General features: G+C 40.2%; 1 protein-coding gene across 2 annotated transcripts in view; it reads right to left on the bottom strand.

The window, feature by feature from the left end:
* Positions 1-15,159, bottom strand: part of obscnb (obscurin, cytoskeletal calmodulin and titin-interacting RhoGEF b) — an 802,448-nt gene that overhangs the window by 315,639 nt on the left and 471,650 nt on the right. The window contains exons 55-60 of one of the 2 annotated variants that reach the window (XM_072576281.1): positions 11,477-11,749; positions 8,840-9,106; positions 8,193-8,459; positions 6,977-7,255; positions 5,759-6,016; positions 375-641 (exon numbers count right to left, since the gene is read on the bottom strand). In XM_072576281.1, coding sequence (XP_072432382.1) covers positions 375-641; positions 5,759-6,016; positions 6,977-7,255; positions 8,193-8,459; positions 8,840-9,106; positions 11,477-11,749 — 1,611 coding nt within the window. The remainder of the gene's footprint in view (positions 1-374; positions 642-5,758; positions 6,017-6,976; positions 7,256-8,192; positions 8,460-8,839; positions 9,107-11,476; positions 11,750-15,159) is intronic. The other variant, XM_072576282.1, reaches the window with a different exon arrangement.

Below are 15,159 nucleotides of genomic sequence, written 5' to 3'. Positions count from 1 at the left end.
ATAATCGTCAGGAGTCAACAACTTACTTTCCTACATATCTTTGCACTGTCAACAAATTTGGCAATCATAACCTTCAATCCCTTCATCCAAATCATTTAGATAAATTGTAATAAATAAGGTCCCAGCACAAATCCTTGTCACATACCACTCCACAATTTTCTAATTTGAAAAAGAGCTATTTATATCTACTCTGTGCTTCTTGTTAAAGAGCCAATTATCCCTACATTGGCTTTTATTTTCCAGGATAATCTTTGGTGTGACACTAAGTACATCCACACATTTCCCTTGATTTACAAATGTGGTACCTATGAAGATGCTTTCCCTCGGAAAAAAAAGTGTTTGCAGTAAAAGTTTAAAAATAATTAAATTATCACCTTTAACAGTTAAGGAAGCTGTTGTTTGTAGATTCCCACAATAACAAGTATATTTGCCATCATCTCCTCGTTTCACATTGTGGATTAGCAATTCTACTACAGCACCATTTTGCTTCATTTCATACTTGTCACTTGGTTGAAGCACTGCAAGTCTCTTTCTCCATTCCACAAGAACATCAGGCTTTGAAAGTTCACAGTGCAGTGTGACTGTGTGACCTTCCACAGTTTCCTCATCCTGAAGCCCTTTTTTGAAATAGGCAGGTACAGCTGAGGTATATATAAATGTAAAAGATGTGAGATTTTTAGGAATGAATGAGATTTGGATTGAATATGACAATGATTATGACATATACCCTTGTTACATTTATATAACAAAGCTGGTCAGCTTCAACTATTCAATTATTATTTTCATTTAATTTTGCACTCTTCTACAGTATTAACATGGTTTCCACATGTGCAACAACACCAATCAAGCCCTAAATTTCTACTTCACCTGAAGATATTGCTATATTGTCCAAGTGCCTGTCAAAATTCCTTCAGGTTAATATTAGAAAAAGATCATACTTTATGACTCCTGCTACACAAAGGTCCTTCTCCTTGCATATTCTAAACATTGTGACTGGCTTTTCAGATCAAATCAAATGCTGAGCAACTTGAGGACTGTACAATTCAATACTGAGTGTGTGGGCTTCGATTTTCGCACTGGAAAGCATCTCTGTTGTTACATAAATGGAACTCGAGGCCTAAATTCAGATATCTCATCCTCAAACATGGCACTCACCATTTTTTGCAAATGAGTTCTGGGGAGGAATGGGGATGATATCTATTGTGTGTATCCATGGTTTAAGGAGGCAACTGCAAATGCTAAAGTGCAAGTTCTTCAGTCAAATCTACTTTTTTCTCATGGGATATCCAAAGTATGATTTATGCATTTTAGACCTGGGAGAGAAGGTCTCAAGCTTCCTGAGCTCTTTGAAAAGGTAGGGTACGCTTTTGGATATGGTCCTGGACACCTTTGATTGGGGTCTGATGCTCTTCAGGAGAGATATGGTCATAGAGTCATAGAGATGTACAACATGGAAACAGACCCTTCGGTCCAACCCGTCCATGCTGACCAGTTATCCCAACCCAATCTAGTCCCACCTGCCAGCACCCGGCCATATCCCTCCAAACCATTCCTATTCATATACCCATCCTATTCATATCCCCATCCAAATGACTTTTAAATATTGCAATTTTACCAGCTTCCACCACTTCCTATGGCAGCTCTGTGTGAAAAGGTTGCCCCTTAGGTCTCTTTTATATCTTTCCCCTCTCACCCTAAACCTCTGCCCTCTAGTTCTGGACTCCCCAACCCCAGGGAAAAGACTTTGTCTATTTATCCTGTCCATGCCCCTCATAATTTTACAAACCTCTATAAGGTCACCCCTCAGCCTCCATCGCTCCAGGGAAAAAAAGCCCCAGCCTGTTCAGCCTCTCCCTATAGCTCAAATCCCCCAAACCTGGCAACATCTTTGTAAATCTTTTCTGAACCCTTTCAAGTTTCACAACATCTTTGCGATAGGAAGACCAGAATTGCACGCAATATTCCAAACATGATCTCCTAACTCCTGTACTCAATACTCTGACCAACAAAAGAAAGTAAAGCAAACGCCTTCTTCACTAGCCTATCTACCTGTGACTCCACTTTCAAGGAGCTATGAACCTGCACTCCAAAATCTCTTTGTTCAGCAACAGTCCCTAGGACCTTACCATTACGTGTATAAGTCCTGATAAGATTTGCTTTCACAAAATGCAGCACCTTGCATTTATCTGAATTAAACTCCATCTGCCACTTCTCAGCCCATTGGCCCGTCTGGTTAAGATCCTGTTGTAATCTGAGGTAACCCTCTTTGCTGTCCACCACACGCCCAATTTTGATGTCATCTGCAAACGTACTAACTGTACCTCTTATGCTCACAGTCAGAGGCTGAGATTGTGACCTTATAGAGGTTTACACAATTCTGAGGGGCATGGATAGGGTAAATAGGCAAAGCCTTTTCTCTGGGTCGAGGAGTCCAGAACTAGAGGGCATAGGTTTAGAGTGAGAGGGGAAAGATATAAAAGAGACCCACGGGTCAACTTTTTCACGTAAAGGGTGGTCCGTGTATGGAATGAGCTGCCAGAGGAAGTGGTGGAGGCTGGTACAATTACAACAGTTAAGAGGCATTTGGATGGGTATATGAATAGGAAGGGTTTGGAGGGATATGGGTCAGGTGCTGGCAGGTGGGACTAGATTGGGTGGGATATCTGGTCGGCATGGACGGGTTGGACCGAAGGGTCTCTATCCATGCTGTACCTCTCTATGACTCTAAGTTAAATGTAGTAAATGTGTTTTTTAAATCGATGAGAGTGTTTTGTTTTTAAATAATAAATTCCTCAGTAGACATTTAAGTACTTTATGAATTCTCAGGACAATGTTTAAAAGCTGCCCGTTGTGGATTCTGGATAAACTGGCAAAGAAGGTATAAGTGCAAAAGGTGGTATGTGGAGTGGCATGAGTTGTCATTAATTGGCACTGGGGCAATAATAGGTTACAGGTATTCATGAAGGGGACAAGGTTGTAAGGGGGCTACTTGGAGAAAGTACAGGGACATCGAATGACACGGATTTAGGGGACAGCAGGCATGAGGTGGAGTAAAGGTTAAGAGTGAGAGAGTGTGTGTGTGTGGAGGGGCAGGGGGGTGCAAAGAATGAAGGTGGCATTTTGTTTTAGTTTGTTTTATATCTTTGGCAAAGTGCTGAAGCAGTGCCTTTCGTTCAGCCAGCCTTCAAACTCTTTCTGGGACCACCCGCCACGGCTCATCCCACCCCACAGAATGAAAACCTTCTGGAGCATTTATTCCTGGGTAAGGATTGTGGAGCAGAGCATTTCTGATCTGGGTGGAAAAATCCTGGCTGTTACATTGTCAAGTATTCCCAATATAAATACCGGAAGGATTCCCTTAAAATGTTTGAATGTAACTGGTCGCCCATTTGTTATTTTTAAAATTCATTTGTGGGACTTGGGCATGATTGGCTGGCCAGCACTGATATTCCATTGCGATTTGCCCTTGAGAAGGTGATGGTGACCTGTCTTCTTGAATCGGTGCAGTCCATTTGCTGTGGGTTGACCCACAATGCTGGTAGGGAGGGTATTCCAGGATTGTGACCCAATAACTGTGAAGGAATGGCAGTATATTTCCAAGGGCGGTGAGTGGCTTGGAGGGGAACTTGCAGGTGGTGGTGTTCCCAAGTAACTGCTGTCCTTGTCCTTCTAGATGGGAGTGCTGTGGGTTTGGAAGATGCTGTCTAAGGATCTTCAGTGAATATTTGCAGTGCATCTTGTAGATAGTAAATACTTTTGCTACTGAGCGCCGGTGGTAGAGGGATTGAATGTTTGTAAATGTGGTGTCAATCAAGTGGGTTGCTTTGTTCTGGATTGGGTCAAGCTCCTTGAGTGTTGTTGGATCTGCACCCATCCAGGTAAGTGGGGAATACTCCATCACACTCCTGACTTATGCCTTGTCAATGGTGGATAGACTTTGGTGTGTCAGGTGAGTTACTTGCTGCAGTATCCCCAGTCTCTGATCTGCTCTTGTAGCCGCTGTGTTTATTGTGTTGAATCCTCCCACTGAGTTTAATTATTCAACTAAATTGAGGCAGTCATCAGAGGTAGGTGGGAGCCTTATGAATTAATGCAAAATCAGAATTTTGAATGAGGAGTGAGGAGCAAAATTCTGAGTGGTTGAGAAAAGGAAGTTACACTTTGCCTAAGACTGACTTCTACCCGAAGGAACATGCTGAAATCTACCCTCCATGATATACTTGCTTGCCAGTGAGCCTGTGTCTTTACTGGTTGGCTGTGTGTCAATAAGTTGAATCAAAATCTTTTGCTTCATTAATTTAATCCAACCTATGAAAGAAAGTAGTGAGCCAGATGGGTGGGGCTTCCAAGAGAGAAGGGGTGATTGCAGTACCCATCACTTTCTCAATTCTGTTCAAGTCGCTCAGGATCCAGGAAGGTTAAGAAATTACTTCCAGCTCAAAAATCAAATGAGGCTGTTAAGTGCATTTTATCAAGGACTCCTTCCCACAACCAGTTGGAGAACATGGGGAGTTGGGGGCTTTGCCAGATGGAAAGACAATCCAGTAAAAGACAACAGCTTCCTTGCAGAGCTAAATCTACAGGAGATTACTGAAACATGTGATCCTCAGAGAAGCCCTCTTCCCCAGATGCTTGGCTACACCTGAGGAAACATACCTCACTGTTCTCAACAAAAACAAATCCTCCATCATTTAGTTATCTACAGTCACCTATCTGACTATCCCCAGCTGATTCCACACACCTCCATTTTGAAGCCTGCTCCATCTTGTTGCTCTAAGATGGGTACACTTCCTGCAATAATCACTGCACCTAGTGGTACTTTTGGAACAGAACAGTTCTGCTCCTCTTTTTGGCTAAAAGTTCTTGGAGGAAAGATCTCTACTTAATAGGAATAAGCAGTTAATTTCCTGTTAGACACAAAATTGCATTAGAGTTCCTGGAAGCAGCTGAAGCGCAGTTGACCTTGGCCTTTCAGCCTGTTGTCAGAGACACCAAAAAATTAATTAAGTTCAGCAAAATATGTCAGTCATTATGGGCCAGCTCTAACAAGTCAGGGATGCAGAGTAGTGGCCCAGTATTTGGAGTGTGTCAGCTCCATTGGAGGAGGTTGTTGAGCCAGGAATGGGGGATTGGGTGGATGGTTGGAAGGGGAAAGGGAAAAAGCAGTAACAATTAGGGAAGCAATTAACAATGCTGCGATTTTAAAAAAAATCTGAGCCTTTGTTCCTGCTTTCTGTAAGTAATCTTTTGTCAGATTCACAAAAGACAATCCTACTTTTGTCTTGCTATCTCAATTTTTACCTTTTGTATAAAAACTATCTCCGGTCATGCTTAAATCTCATTTCTCTTACTCAGTTTTCAGCGTTCTGCCTTCTAAGTTTATTGTAACATTTAATGCACTGTCTAAAAGCAGGCCTTTCTCTCTCGGCCAGAGAAATTGTGTTGGACTTTCCTCTTTGGTGTTAGCAATAATTTTGTCATAGCTTTACAAAAATCTCAGTATTGGTATCTTAAAGTTTTATGTTTAAAACTAGGCACTGAAACTACAAGTGATATCAGATATATGACAGGCCTGCCTCTACAAATAATAAAACAAAAACACAACTCAATACTAAATGAAGAGAACTGACAGTAGCATAACGATGGGAATAAATTGAGAAGGAAAGTTAACAGACAGAATGCAGACAGGAAACACAGAATGATTTTGTTATTCTTGTATGACCATGAAGATTCTCAAATTAACTTGTGCCCTTCATACCCTCCACAATTAGGGAAGCAGTGGTTTGTTGATCTCCAGATTCACAGGTATATTCTCCAGCATCCTCTAGAGTTAAGTCAGAAATAACCAACTCAGCCACAGGACCATTTTGCCTCACTTCATATTTGCTACTAGATTTAATAGATTCTGAGCCTTTCTTCCATGTTACAGCCATTCCATCTTCAGAAAGTTCACAATGAAGAATTGTTGTACCTTCTTCCTGTGCTTTTAGGTCCTGGAGGTTTTGTCTGAAAAGAACTAGAAATGCAAATAATAAAAGTTAAAGTAAGTTAATCATTTATGAACAAACTGAATTCTTCTTTTGTGAATTAGGATGCTAGTCCACATCCTAATTCTCTGTAGAACACAATACTGTTACAAATTTAGGCCAAAAAGATGCCAACGTTCAGAATTAGGTTCAATAGGGAGATCAAAGAAATGGTGTTGAAGAAATAAGAGAGCAGGAAGTGTAAGTGTGACTAAACTATATTCTCACATGGAGGGTAAATACCAAGATAAACTGATTGGGCCAGTTTGTTTATGTGTTGCAAGTTTTGTACAGTTCTAATTATTTTTTGATGAACACCTGCTTCCTTTCTGTGTAAAAGATTGATTGAAGATTACTTTTTGCCTTGACTTAGTTAAATTTATGAGTCATCCACTTCCGCAATACCCTACAAGTTAACTACCTTCCATTACATCTGAGTAAATAACGTCCATTTTGAACTTATGAACTACCTGGTTTCTGTTGAGCAGGTAATGTTAAAAACTAATCTAGTTGGGCTCTTGTATTGTAGTGGTAGTGTATCTACCTCCGAGTCAGATTACCTGAGTTCAAGTCCTACATGCTCTGGATGTGTACATCATTTCTGAACAGATGAATGGAGTATCTAAAAATGTAATCTGGCCATGTGATGTTCTTTGCTGGAAAGGTTATGTAAATGAATGATTAGGGAAATCTTGATTCGACTTGATTGCATACTGCTATTTGACCAATATTTGAGTAGCATTTAGCACTTTTAAAAGATGAAATTTTTGGAAGTGGGGGTAGATTAGTAATTTCTTTGATCAGTCACAAGTTTACAAACACAAGAATTGACTAAATGAACCATCTGAAAAACCGATACAACCACTTACTGATGACTCTGTACTGAAATGCCTATTAACAGCACTAAAAGAATGACAACTCTTCTCAGATATAAAAACACTGTACAATACCTTTAGGTTTTTCTTGCACCATCAACTTAGCTGTTGAACTTTCACAACCGATCTTGAATACAACAGTTCCTGAATCATCTGGTGTGAGGTTTTTCATTGTCAATGTGTGTATCTTATTAGTAGCTTCAACTTCATGGAGTTCATTACTCTGAACTAGTGTTCCATTCAGCCACCACTGAGCATTTGCAGCATCTTCATGAGACACCTCACACAGAAATTTCACTGTGTTTTGAGCAAATACACTAGTGTCTTCAAGTCCACGAATAATTTTTATGTGTTCTGAAAAACAATGTTGAGATGAGAGTGCCTTCAAGTTAAGACAAACATTTATATTATTCACCTCAGTCATATCCCTTTTTAGTTCTTTCAAGTACCAGTGAAGAAGCAGGAGAAGTAACAATTATTGGTATCTTCTAAATTCTGATATTTTTTGAAAAACTTTTAACATTGATATTCATAATTTTATGGGACTGCACTATTCAAAGTGGAGGGTAGCTCAGTAAGAACATTATAATCGTTAATTCTTTATAGTAAACTCAGGAACATCAACATCATTTCTCAGCATTTATCTCAATGCTTGTGTGGCTTTGCTGTTTGCATTGTTTATCATGTATTACAAGTGGCTAAAACATTAAATAATATTCATATAACATTTTAAACACAGAAAAACATTGAAAGGTGCTTCAGAAAGGCATTAAAATCAGCCTAAAAGCCAAAGATGGTATCATTGGGGGAAAATAAAAGTAATGATTTTTAAAAAGGATATTGATATGTCACAGATTTAGAGAATGGAGCCTATCCATTTGAAGGCATGGATGCCAATGGTGAGGAAAAGTGGGCCACACTACACAAGTTTATGGTGGAGATTTAACTCCACATTCTCTGATCTAAAGTTATCAAGTGAGCCTGTCAATACTTCACTACAGAAAAGTATTTCACCTACTCACTTAAACATGAACTAAAATGCAAGTACAAAAAGAATAACATCATTAACATCTAAGTATACCATATTTGTCAGACCTTAAAACTACCAGGATTTTGAAAGGAAACTTCAGGAAATATTTGGACATAACCTTCAGAGTAACAAATACATGGCACTTTTGGGCAATGCTTTGCAGAAAAATAGTAACGGTTCAGCAAATATGGTATGTGAAATTTTTTAATAGAATCAATTAATGAAAATAAGCTGCATCACTGCTAAGAAACGTATGGAAACCTTTGATTGTGAGGGTAGCAGTTGTTTGGTCATCACCAGAATCACAAATATATACTCCACCATCCTCTTTCTTCACATTGTGGATCAGCAATTCAACAGCACAGCCTTTTCGAATCAGATCATACTTGTCACCATGATTAAGCTTTTTGGATCCTTTTCTCCATATCACTGGTGCGTCAGCCTTAGTAAGTTCACAGTGAAGCGTTATCATACTACCTTCATCGGCTTCCTGGCTTTGCAGTTTCTTTATAAAATACACAGGTGCAGCTATAGTTCATAATGAATAAAAGAACTTTAGAAAAATGCAAAATTAATCAGAAGTACTAACTCAAATCATGGTCCACCTCCAAATAATGGATAACATTATTTAAAAAGTGCGCGCAAGTCATCAATTTTTTAAAGTGTAAATAATATGAACTATGAACAACATTAGATTTTACAATACAATCAATATGTCACAAGAAGTTTCCTTCCCTTCCTGAGGAGAAGATGTAAACCTGATTTCCAGAAGTAATTTCTTCTTCGTATAATAGTAACTTGCATATGCCAATTCTGCTATTTTAAAGTATTTGAAAGAAACCACTGCACTTAAATTACAATTCCTTTAAGACTGCAAATTACTTCTTTTTCAGAAGGTAATCAGTTACCTTTCACTTGCAGTACTGCAGTGCTCTGTCTCAGGCCTGAATCACATGTATAGTCTCCAGAGTCCTCTATGTTCACGTCATGAATCAGTAGCATGTGCACATAATCTTCTTGTTTGATTTCATACTTCTCACTTGGAGAAATTGCACGTGAACCCATCTTCCATGTAACTGGAACATTAGGTTGTGATAGTTTACAAAGTAGGGTTGTCGTGCTATTTTCCATTGCTTCCATGTTTTCAAGCTCTTGTGTAAAGGTAAGCGGGGGACCTAAAGTGATTGGACATCTTTTTCATCTTTTGTGTATAATACAGAAATAGACAGTTTTTAACTCACTTGGAAAATGATCATGGCAACTACGGCAGAGAGATTCCAAAATAAATCGAATGCCAAATTATATAAATGATTTGGATGTGAGCATAAGAGGTATAGTTAGTAAGTTTGCAGATGACACCAAATTGGAGGTGTAGTGGACAGTGAAGAAGGTTATCTCAGATTACAACAGGATCTTGATCAGATGGGCTAATGGGCTGAGAAGTGGCAGATGGAGTTTAATTTAGATAAATGTGAGGTGTTGCATTTTGGGAAAGCAAATCTTAACTCTTAATGGTAAGGTCCTCAGGAGTGTTGCTGAACAAAGAGATCTTGGAATGCAGGCTCATAGCTCCTTGAAAGCGGAGTCGCAGGTAGACAGGATTGTGAAGGCGGCATTTGGTATGCTTTCATTTATTGAATATTGAGTACAGGAGTTGGAATATCATGTTGCGACTATACATGACATTGGTGAGGCAACTATTGGAATATTGCATGCAATTCTGGTCTCCTTCCTATCAGAAAGATGTTGTGAAACTTGAAAGGGTTCAGAAAAGATTTACAAGTATGTTGGCCAGGGTTGGAAAGACTTGAGCTATAGGGAGAGATTGAATAGGCTGGGGCTGTTTTTCCTGGAGCATCGGAGGCTGAGGGATGACATTATAGAGGTTTGTAAAATCATGAGGGGCATGGACAGGATAAATAGACAATGTCTTTTCCTTGGAGTGGGGGAGTCCAGAACTAGAGATCATAGTTTTAGAGTGAGAGGGGAAAGATATAAAAAAGACCTAAGAGGTGACTTTCTCACTCACAGGGTGGTACGTGTATGGAATGAGCTGCGAGAGAAAGTGGTGGAGCTAGTACAATTGCAACATTTAAAAGGCATCTAGATGGGTATATGAATAGGAAGGATTTGGAGGGATGTGAGCCAGGTGCTGGCAGGTGGGACTAGATTGGGTTGGGATATCTGGTCGGCATGGACGAGTTGGACTGAAGGGGCTGTTTCCGTGCTGTATGTCTCTATGACTCTTTATGCTCTCAGAGTTAAGTTGCTAGCCTAATGCCTGCTACATTATTTTTATTCATTCATGGGATGTGGGTATTGCTGGCTTGGACCAGAATTTATAGCCCATCTCGGGTTGCCCTTGAGCAGATAATGGCTAGCTGACTTCTTGAACTACTGCAGTCCATGTGTTTTCGATGGATGCACTTGTACTACCATTCATTATATGTGTCCATTTTACAACTGATGGAGTTTCATATGTCAATACTTCTCCAAGAGGAATTCCCACCTCACCGAGCTGCCAAGAATAGTAGTCAATCCCAGTAACACACCAAGAATATTGAAAGGGAGGGAAGGAAAAGGTGCATCTGATTGGCAAATGGGCCTGGAAGCAAGAAGGCCTAGCGTCAAATTAGCCAAACCATATGTTCGACTTAGACTTCTCCATCGCCCATTAAATTGGACTGGTGGTGTGGTGATATTTCTTGTGGGCATTAGTTATCCACTTTCAGTGCCTCAGCTAGTATACAGACAGGCAGCTTTCCAGCTGCCTTTTCTGCCACTTGTAAAATCATAACAGGGTGAATGAGTAAATAGTTAGCATGGTGCTCGATTTTCTCAATTTCCTATCTGTAGACAGCCTGTAAAATGTAGTCCCCAGTGTAAGTAATGGTGGACATGAAACAATAAGATTACCTTCAAAATCCACCCAGTTTACTGATGTTCTTCAGATAAATTGCTACCTTTAACGGATCAGGACTATACTGTACATATTTTCTGATTAACCTGTTCAGTAATGTTATAACACACCTCTGGGGCTGGTGGGACTTGAACCTGGACCTCCTGGCCCTATAAGATAGGGACACTATCACAGTGCCACACAAGCCTCTAGCTTATAAAGAATGCAACATCAAACCCAGAATGATGTGGTTGACTCTTAGTAGCCCTCTGAAATAGCCTAGTAAATCAGCCAATTGTATTCACTGTGAAATCTTACCATCTTTCTTTCAAGGGTAATTGTAAGCAGAAATGCTCGCCTTCCCAGCAATATCCATAATTCTATGAATGAATATGCAAGGCAGCTAGAAACTCTATGTGGAAATTGGCATGATTTATATTTCAGAATGGTGAAAGGTCTGAAAAACTGTTTTTGTATAAAACCATTTTTGCTATAATTTAATTCTCCCTAACTGTTTAACAATCATCCCGTGATTATTTCAGCACACAGTTACTTCAACATGGTTCTAGTGGACAAAAGGTAAAATACAAGACTTGCGACAAAATAAACTAAGCAGATGTTTCTATTATTCTTTATCATTCCATACCTTTTACTAACAGTTTTGCAGATGATGTGTGTTTTCCAACTTTAAAGGTAACAGTACCACAGTCTTCTTGAGTGACATTCTTTAATTTCAGGGTGTGAATCGTTCCATGTTCAATAGATATTTCATTCATTTCATTGTGCTGCAAAGGAATGTCGCCCAGCCACCACTGCACATCAGCAAAATTTTCAGGGTGCACTTTGCACTCAAACACGGCAGTTTCATTAACAAAAACTGTTACATCCTTTAGGCATTCAATAATTTTTACTTCTGATACTACAAAAAGAAAACAGAAAATTATAGGTTTACAACTATCAACAAAAGTGACAGCCATTTTACAAATTAGCTATTGACACAGTTTTAATCAAATGCACTGTAATTAGGTTTTGAGGTCAACCTTGATTTTATTGAATAGCGGAGCAGGCTCAAGGAGCTAAATGACCTACTTTTGCTCCTACTTTACATGTTCGTATTTATTACTGGATGTGAAATTAGGCATTCTGAACAGACAGACTGGAGGCTAACTTGGAGTAAGACACTAGACTTGCAATGTGCAAATGCCATATGATGCAGGAAACATGGCAATTTTGTCTCTTCTGCTCATAACTATGAATGCAGCATGCAGCCAGGGCTAACTGCATTGTTGAGCGCTATGTGCTTTAAAGGGAAACCAAAAATTGTAATGTACTGGCGTGAGTTAAAGGTAGCCTGCCAAATGTAAAGCAGCCTGGACCTCTTAAAAGCACCACTGCAGCTGGAGTAGTGAGGGAATTCCTAGTACATTTCACTATGGCATTGAAAAAAAGCAGGATGATGGCAAAACACACAACTGAGCATGCTCCAAGTTTCGCTGGGACACTTTGGAAGCCTTGCTGGAATATGACAAGCATTTGTCCTTGCATCTCGACTGCTTCAGAGGCTTTATTTGTATCTGTCAGCCAGACTGCTATTTATGCGAAGATGGTGTGGTGTAAAGCCAGATCTTCAAGATTCTTCTAGAGCTTCTAGATTCTTCCAAACCATCTGCAACCTTGATGTCAGGGGATAGCTCTTGTCACCCAAAGAAATTTTTTTTGGTTTTCCATGATGACTCAAATACAGAAGACAACACTCAGACACAGGTGCTGAAGAATTGCACACCAAAACTATTTTTTAAAATATTCATGCTAAGATTGAGAGTGTCACTGGTTAGGCCTGCATTTATTGCCCATCCCAGAAGGAGTCAATAGTCAACCACATTGCTGAGGGACCAAAGTCACATGTATCAGACCAGGTAAGATGGCAGTTTCCTTCTCTAAAGGACATTTGTAAACCAGATTATTTTTTCTAACAATTGACAATGGACTCAGGGTCATCATTAGACTCTAAATTTCAGATTTTTAAAAATTGAATTCAAATTTCATCATCTGATGTGGCAGGATTCAAAATTGGGTCCCCAGAACATTAATGGGACTCTGGATTAATATTCCAGCAATAATATCACAGGCCATCACCTCCCCTATCTGCACCCTTAGCCAAGCTGGTTCAGTACAGCTACAACCCAGTAGTCTACCCAGCTTTGTGGAATACTATATAGATATATCCTGTCCACAAAAACAGGGCAAATCCAATCTGGCTAATTACCTATCAATCTACTCCTGATCATTAGCCTAATGATGGGAAGGATCATTGATAATGTGATCAAGAGCTCTTGCTCATCAATAACCAGCTCTAGACACTTAATTTAGGTCCTGCAGAGCTATCCATGACCTCATTTACAGCCTTGGTTCAAATATGAACTCCAGAGGGAAGGCAAGGGTGACTTGATGTCGATGCCACATACAACTGAGTATTACATCAATATGTGCATGTGGAGCGGGGTTGGGGGGAAGTGAAGGAGAAGATTATCTGCTGGTTGGAGTCATAGTTAAAAAAGAATATGGCCGTGGTGGTCAGAGATCAGTCATCTCAGTTCCACAGCATCATGCAAGAGTCCCTCAACTTATTGCCCTAAGTCCAACCATTTGTTAATGACCCTGCACAATGTTTAGCACATTCACACCTCTTCAGATACTGAAGCAATCCATGGTCATATGTAGTACCTCCTGCACAACATTCAGGCTTGGGCTGACAAGTGCTAGGCTATGACCATTTTCAGTAAGAAAGAATCTACTTATCTTTCTCAGATGTTCAATGTCATTACTGAATCACTACAATTAACATCCTGATCGTTACCATTGACCAGAAACTGAACTGGACTAGCTATATAAATTTGGCTGTCTATAAGAGAAGTTCAGTGGATAGAAAATCTGCAATTAGTAACCACCCTCTGGTTTCCAAATGCCTGTTCATCATCGATAAGGACAAATATTATGGAATATTCTCCATTTGCCAAGGTGAGGGCAGCTCCAACAACATTCAAGAAGCACAACACCACCCAAGAAAAAAACAGCTTATTTGATTGGTACCCCATCCATCATCTTAAACATTCACTCCTTTCACCATTGGTGGTGTCAGTACAAAGCATCTGCAAGATGTGCTGCTGTCACTCAATGAGACTCCTCTAACAGAATCTTCTAAAAGCCTGACTTCTACTATCTAGAAGGGCAAGTTCAGCAACTGTATGAGTAAATCACCATGTATAGGTTCTTACCTAAGCCATGTACTATTCTAATTTAGAACTACGTTGCTATTCCTTACTGGGTCAGAATCATGGAACCCCCTCCCTAACTGCACCCCAAGGACAGCACTACTTTAAAAAGGCATCTCGGAACCACCTTTGCAAGGGCAATAAATATCGATCTAGCTAGTGACACTCACATCCAAAGAAGAAAGAGTAAAAGAAAGGCACAGTGGACTGCCACAAAATGAACACGTAACAACTACTGTATTGCTTGGATACCAGACTTTGGCCTTCCGAAATCCTCTGCATATGCTCAGGCAATAAACAGTTGTTTAAGGGAATGGAATCCATTTCAGCTGTGGTGCATCTCAAAGCTGGCACAGATCTCCCTGAAACTAATGTATGTGCAGTCTTTGTTCGGGTTTAGGACAGAGGTGTAAATCAGGGTCCAATAACCAGGGTCTGACACTCTAGGGCGCCTTCTGTGCTTGGGTAATGCCACAGATGCCTCGGTCAGAAGAAGACCTCAACTCATGATTCTGACCTTGACCCTAACCTTGATACTGGAACTATGAGAAAGTCTGCAATCTTTGGGAAACTGCTCACTCCATTTCCAGCTTGTTAGGAGAGAATACTCTTTTTGAATAGACAGTCAAACCCACCATCTCTGATGCAACAGCAACACAGAGAATTGCTGCGAATAACTTCACATTTAACTTGGAAGGCGCAAGATGGATAAAAGATTTTGGCTTTGCTCCTGTATCAAACCAACATTATTCTGCTTAGTTTGAAACAAAAAAAGGCTGCAGATGCTGGAATCCAAAATATACAGGCAGGAGGTTGGAAGAACACAGCAAGCCAGGCAGCATCAAGAGATGGAGAAGTCGATGTTTCGGGTGTAATCCTTCTTCAGTACTGGGGGTGGATGTAGGGGGAGCTGCAGACAAAGAGGGTGGCAGGGTCAGTGTGGTGAAGTGGAGACAAGTGAAGAAGACAGAGGGTACGACCTGGTTGGTCAATGGGAGGAATGAATCCGGTCGGTGGCAGGGAGGAGTGGAAGGGAGGTGAGGGGCTGAGAAGGGAG

This window comes from Chiloscyllium punctatum, chromosome 8 (genome assembly GCF_047496795.1).
Source record: "Chiloscyllium punctatum isolate Juve2018m chromosome 8, sChiPun1.3, whole genome shotgun sequence".
Taxonomy (NCBI): domain Eukaryota; kingdom Metazoa; phylum Chordata; class Chondrichthyes; order Orectolobiformes; family Hemiscylliidae; genus Chiloscyllium; species Chiloscyllium punctatum.
This window is presented reverse-complemented; position numbering and strand designations above follow the sequence as displayed.